Here is a 6,386-nt window from a genome sequence, read left to right as displayed (position 1 = left end):
CAGCCACCCCATGGCTGGGATCTGGCATAGGATGAGGCCACACGGCTGCCTGCAGCTGGGCTGTCCCGGGGCCATCATGTGCTGTGTGTTTTTAGCGGGACGAAGCAGCCCGAGGGCAGTGGGCACGGTGCTGGGCAATATGGGCACAGCGTACCAGGCGGCCAGACCCACTGTGGGGCTGGGGGCGGCTCGGAACAGCTCCAACACCAGCCACACCATCGCCTCCCACCCTCCTCCTCTCAATCTCCCCATCTCCCCGTGCCCCCTTCACCTCCCCGCCACCCCTCCCTCCTCCCTCTTCCCTCCCTCCATCCCCCCACCACCCACCCACCCACCCCGGGACCCTCTCCCAACCCTCCCAGCCCCCCCACCCACCCCACCGGCGGGCTCCCATCGTTCCCCTTTAAGCTCGGCGGTGACGCTGGGGGCGGACGTCACAGCGGTGGTGGCGGGGTTGCACATCTGGCAGGTTGCAGGGCCGGCAGGTTGCACATCTGGGCCGCACGGCGCCGCATGGCTCCCCCCAGAGCTCTCCGCGACCTGACCTTGGCTTTGGGGGCCGCCGTGGTCGCGCTGGGCTCCCTCCTCTTCATCGCCTGGAAGCTCTACTTCCGCGACACCGAGCTGGGAGCCAGCTGGGACAGCTGGTGGGAGCGGGAGGTGAAGGAGCTGCGGGACCGAGCCCCCCCCGGCAGCACGGTGAGGACGAGCAGGGGGGACGGTCGCCCACCGGGATCCCCCCCGAGGATGGGGAAGGAGCAGGGAGATCCCGAAGTGCTGAGCCCAGCAGGGTGGGGAAGGTGCACGGGGTCTGGGTTCCTTTAGGGTGTTCCCCAGGACACCTCCACCTCCCACCCTGGGGTGTCCGAAGCCCCCTCGGAGCCCACCCAGCTGGAGAAGGGTGTGTAGGGTGGGGGGGGAAGCACCGGGATCCCCCCGGCACTCCCGGCTGAGCAAGGGAGCTGTATGGACACCCCTGGCTGGGAATGGGGGCATGGGGGGCTGGGGGGCTGGGGGGAGCCCCTTGTTTCAAGCCAGCGCCTAAAGCAGCCCCCCTGTGCCGCTGCCCCCCAGGTGGAGTGGAAGCAGGTGCTGGTGCTGGGGCTGGACGGAGCGGGGAAGAGCAGCGTCCTGCACTACATCTGCAGCCAGACGGCCAGGAAACGCATCCCCCCCACCCTGGGCTTCAACTCTGCCCAGCTGCAGGTCGAGGGGCTGGAGATGGACCTGCTGGAGGGTAAGGCTGCCCGTTTTCCCCGGGGGGAGGCTGCGGGGACGCAGGGGACACGGCCACCCTACTCGCCCCTACGTACTGGCACTGATCCTACCCGTTTCTTGCAGTCGGCGGCAGCCAGAACCTGCGAGCGTACTGGTCCCATTACCTGAGCGGGGCCCATGTGCTGGTCTTCGTGGTGGACTCCGTGGACAGGGCTCGCCTGCTGACGGCCCGCCAGGAGCTGCACGCGCTGCTGGCCCAGGAGCCCCGGCTGCCGCTGGTGGTGCTGGCCAACAAGCAGGTGGGTGCCCCCCTGCAGCTCCCCGGGGGGTGTTTCCAGCCAAATTGCCTCTCTTGTGGGACCCCAAGGGGAAATCTGAACGCCCCAAATCCCCCAGCTCTTGCAAAACCCTCGCTCGCGGGGCTGTCTCCCACAGCCTGTCCCAATGCGCGGCTGCCAGTCCTCGTTTGGGCGCCTCCCCATGTCCCAGCTAACGAGTTCCCAGAGAGCACCAGTGCCCAAAATCCCCAAGGGGTGACAGATTGCCCAGGCAGGCAGCCAAACGCGTGCCTGCGGCTGCTTCCCATTGACCCCCATCCAAGTGACCGCCCTGCAAGAGCAAAGCGCTCCCGGCCAGCCACCAGCAAAGGGCTCCTGGCAGCCACCCATGGGGCTCCCAGCCCGCGGGCTCGGGGCCACGCAGCCCCCCCCAGCCTCCTCCTGTCCCCCCGCAGGATAAGAGCGACGCCCTGAGCGCGGAGGAGCTGCGGGAGGAGCTGGAGCTGCAGGCGCTGGGTGGCCAGCGGGAGCTCTTCCTCCTGCCCACCAGCGCGACCTGGGCCAGCCTGAGCACGGCCACCAGCGTACTGCACCTCAGGAGCCTGCTGGTCAGCCTGCTGTCCCAGTCCTGAGCCCAGAACGGCTCCTACTGGGACGTGCTGGGAGCTGCTGGAGCTGGGGCTCGCCGGCAGGTCCCGCGGCGCGTGCCCTGCGGGGTTTGGGGTTGAGCTGATGTGTGGCTGCCCTCGGGGACACAAGCAGCAGGGGAGAGGGCAGCCACCCCCCTAAATCAAGGGGGGAAGCCTCCTTTGGGAGGCAGCAGCAGCACCGTTACCTCCTGGTGAGCAGGGAACACAGCACAGGGCAGGGCCCTGCAGCTACGCGCAGCCCTGTGGGATAGCGGGGCTCAAATACCGAGCTAGCTGCCCTGCAGGCTCCCCTAGGGCAGGTGAGAGGCACAGAGCAGTGCAGCAGCCACCAGGAAGCTCTCAGGGGGCAGGAGCAAGTCCCTGGTCCTGCTGTGATGGCAACAAGGACCCAGGCAGCACGGCTCACACCACCCCTGGCCTCCCTGGAGCTGATGTGGCTGATGGAGCCCTAAACAAGGGGAGTAAAACACCCCCTGCTCGCAGCTTTCCCGTGCTGATGAGGGCTGCGTGGGCTCTCCTGCCCAAAAAGCACACCTGTGGGAAAAACCAGCTCGGGCTGCATGCAGCTCGCCCTTCCTCAACCTCTGTTTTAAAATAAAGCCCTGTCGAGCAGGTGAAAGCAGGCGCCGCGCAGCCCCGCTATGAACACGAGCTGAGGATGTGCTGCTGCTCGGTAGGAAGTCGCCCCGCTGCTGTTCTCCTTCCTCAGGGCTCAGGAGCCGCAGACAGCCGTGCCTGCGGGTGGGAGGGCTGCTGCCAGGCAGTGCTGGGCCCTGGAAAACTGTTAGAAGTTGGGGAGTGCTTTGGGGAAGGGACTACGTGCCGGCCAGTCTGCTGGGACACCCTCTGTACGGCTGCTCCTTCCTCTTGCCAATAAAAGAGGTCAACCTCTCTGGTCTGCCCTCGTTCCTTGGCAGGGAAAGGGTCCCCAGCCCGGAGATTGCTCTGTGGGGAGCACAGAGCACACACATCCAGCCCTGCTGCTCACAGGGACAGGGCAGAGCCCCCAGCACTGCCCAGCCCCACAGAGCACAGCACATCTGGTGCCTGTCCTGCACGTTGGCACCACCAGCTCTCAAAGCAGGACTGTGCCCAGCGAGAGCAGCAATGAAAGCCCACAAGAGACATTCCTACCAGCATGGGAGAGTAATTTATTTAAAAAAGGCAAAAGCAGCGCTGGCTCCCACTCAGAAAGGGAGCAGCGCAGCACATTCAGTCCCGATGCCACGAGCCGCAGCCAGGAGCCGTCTGTGCCTGGTTATAATTGTCTAACGAAGGTTTTAATTGCCTAACGAAGGTTCTTCCTCCTCCGCCAGAGGCTTTGCATAGCTCAGCCTGCCCCGGCCCCAGGAACAACAGCCTGGCAGCAGCCGTCACCTGCCTGGCCGTGCCCTCTCCGTTCATAAAACGGTGGCACCAGGCCTGCGCTGGCAGGCAGACCCGAGGGAAAATCAGGGGCAGTCACTGCACATCCATCTTCTCCTGCTTGAGCGACGCAACAAAAGCCTTGTACTCCTCGGGATAGAAGTTCTTGTACACGTTGATCTTTCTCTTGATCTGCTTGGGCGTGTCCTGGTAGTAGTTCTTCTCATCGCGAGCCATTTCCTGCGACAAGGGGAGGGCAGGTCAGGGAACAGCCCGGTGAGCAAACACCAAACCAGCACAGCAGCCGTGGCAGCCACGTCCCGAGGGCCCTCCCAGGAGGCTGCAACCGCTGCCAGACACGGATCTGGATGAGTTTCCAAGCACCGCATCCCCTCAGCCATCAGCTGCCCACACAACAGGACCTGAGCGGGGACGTTTGGCGACTCCTGCTCCACAGAAGAGCCAGGAGCGAGCTGCTGTGGGCACCCCTGGCTCCAGGGCAGCCGACGCTCACCTTGTAGTTCTCCCCGTGGTTCTGAATCATGTAGCGCACGTAGTCGATGAGGTCCCGTGAGAGCGTGTTGGACTTCTTCTCGGGGAGGCTGGCCTCATATTCCATCTCTAGGCACAGGACAGACACCGTGATGCAGGCAGGCAGGGGAGCAACGCCAGCAGCGCCTCAAAGGGCAGCAGCCAGCCTGCTCCCATGATCAAACCCTGCCAGTCCTGCAGGAAGGAGGCAGCTCCTGCTGCACAGCTCCGTGCTTGCCCGGGCAGGAAAATGAGTGTGAGAGCTCTCTGGGCATGCTGCGGGCACCCAGTCAGTGCTGCTGCTGCTCCCCAGCTCACATGGTGAGGAGGAAGCTGAGCTGTTGCTGCCCCTAAACCACCGCTAAAGCACTCAGAGCAGGGCACTGCAGTTTTTTGTCCCATTGGTGTGAGACACCAGCGAGTTTAGCAGTGACAAGAGTCCTGCTGGGGCTGCAGGTACTACAAAAAAGCAGCACGGGAGGGAAAGGGAATTCACGAGGCTGAGGACACGCTGGGAAGGCCAAGCTGCTCCTCTGGCTCCCAGCTCTGCTCCAGACTGGCTGACTGCTGCCGGGGGCACCCTGTGCACACTCAAATCCTAAAACCTCTGCAGCGAGGACTGCGCAAGAATTAACAACCTTCCCTGCCCCAGCACGGGACAGGCACTAAGGACAGTCCTGCAACACGATGCTGAGAGACAGAACAACTCATGGGGCCCCGGGAGAGCCCTAAACGCAGTGAGAGCAGCAAGGTTCAGCACAAAACCTGCTAAGGCAGGCGAGGCAGCCCCCAAGGAGGACAGAAGCAGCACTGACCGTTCAGGACGTAGGGCTTTCGCACAATCTTCTTCCTTTCCTCCTGCCCACTGCCCTCCACCTCCATTCCCTGTGTTGGATGAGAGAAAGAAACTCTAAAACAGGCCATTTGGAAAACAGCTCACCCCACAAATTGCTCCCAGAAGTCTTAACAGCACCACGAACCACGGCATCTCCCCTGGCTTAACCAGAGCCTTTTCTTTGCACACTCAGCCGACAGGCAAGCCCAGGTGGCACAGCACTGCTCCTCACCTGAGCAGAGAGAAGCGCCTGCAGCCATCGAGCCCCCTTTCACCTGCGTGACATTTCCCAAGGCCACCTGTACCCACCAACGCCAGCCAGGCTGGCATTTTGGTATTGGTATTTTGTTACGCAGCCAGCCTGCAGTGCTCCCAATCCCACTGCTCAGGCACGTCCCGGGAGGCTGAGTGCCAGTCCTCAGCCTCGTCCCATGCCCCGTTACCCCTGGCAATGCCTTAGATATTGATGAGGATGGCCACCCCGGCAGCCCCCGCTCCCCGTCCCGCCCGCACTCACCAGCAGCCCCCTCTTGGCGATGGGCACGGCCTTGTTGGGGTCCTCGGCCAGGCCCATCTCGGCCAGGTTCTGTGCCACGGACTTGGTGGCGTCCCACGCATGGCGGATGTGCGAGCTGGGAGGGAACAGGCAGGGGCTCACCGCGGGTGTCCCCACGAGGAGTAACCTCAGGGGCCCACTGCCACCCCCTCCCAGGGCCCTCACTCCCCCAGCCTCAGGTCACCCCCCCACAGCCCACACTCCCCTACCCACAAATCTCACACACCCACACAGCCCACATCCCCCCCACACCCCCCACACAGAGCCCATGTCCCCCCCAGCCCCCTCCCCACACATCCCACGCCCCCCCAGGACCCCCAAGCCCCCCGAACCCCCCAAACCCCCAGCCCACCCCCCACACAACCCTCAATCCCCCCACCCCCCTACAACCCCTCACACCCCCCCACGACCCCCAAACCCCTCCACACCCTCTCACCCCCTCGTGCCCCCACCCCACGTCCCCTCAGCCCCCCAAGCGTCCCCTCAGCGCCCCCCCACACCCCCTCACCCCCTCCCACGTCCCCCCACACCCCCTCAGCCCCCCACCCCCGACCCCCTCAGCCCCCCACCCGCCCCCCACACCCCCCTAGCCCCCCCCACGCCCCCCCCAAAGGCCCCCCAACGCCCCCCAACCCCCACCCCACGGCCCCCCCACACCCCCTCAGCCCCCCCACACCCCCCTACGACCCCTCACAGCCCCCCCAGCCCCCCCACACCCCCTCAAACCCCCTCCCCACGCCCCCCACGCCCTCCCCCCGGCCCCCCCTCGCCCACCACTCGATGCGTGGCGCTGCCCGGCGCCGGGCGCTGCGGTAGAGCCGCTTGCGGTTGACGCCATAGGCGAATTTCTGCCGCCGCTTCTTCCCCTTGGCCTTCGGCATGGCTGCCCCCCCCCTTCCCCACACACACACACACCGCGCGGCGGGCCCGGCCGCGGGGCACCACGGGAAATG

At 65.2% G+C, this 6,386-nt stretch overlaps 2 protein-coding genes across 2 annotated transcripts; one reads left to right on the top strand and one right to left on the bottom strand.

The window, feature by feature from the left end:
• Nucleotides 1–430: 430 nt before the first annotated feature.
• On the top strand, nt 431–3,031 carry ARL10 (ARF like GTPase 10). The gene is made up of 4 exons (XM_082771578.1): nt 431–699; nt 1,075–1,237; nt 1,342–1,517; nt 1,952–3,031. The coding sequence occupies exons 1-4, from the start codon at nt 514–516 to the stop codon at nt 2,126–2,128; spliced, it is 702 nt and encodes a 233-aa protein (XP_082627704.1). The 5' UTR covers nt 431–513; the 3' UTR covers nt 2,129–3,031.
• A 246-nt stretch (nt 3,032–3,277) lies between these two features.
• Nucleotides 3,278–6,366, bottom strand: NOP16 (NOP16 nucleolar protein). The gene is made up of 5 exons (XM_082771457.1): nt 6,208–6,366; nt 5,395–5,509; nt 4,858–4,927; nt 4,026–4,132; nt 3,278–3,751 (listed from the first exon to the last, which is right to left on the bottom strand). The coding sequence occupies exons 1-5, from the start codon at nt 6,312–6,314 to the stop codon at nt 3,608–3,610; spliced, it is 543 nt and encodes a 180-aa protein (XP_082627583.1). The 5' UTR covers nt 6,315–6,366; the 3' UTR covers nt 3,278–3,607.
• Between the last annotated feature and the right edge of the window lie 20 nt (nt 6,367–6,386).

This window comes from Aythya marila, assembly GCF_965140915.1.
Source record: "Aythya marila genome assembly, chromosome: 14".
NCBI lineage: Eukaryota > Metazoa > Chordata > Aves > Anseriformes > Anatidae > Aythya > Aythya marila.
The sequence above is the reverse complement of the archived record's forward strand: the minus strand, read 5'-3'. Positions and strand labels throughout refer to the sequence as shown.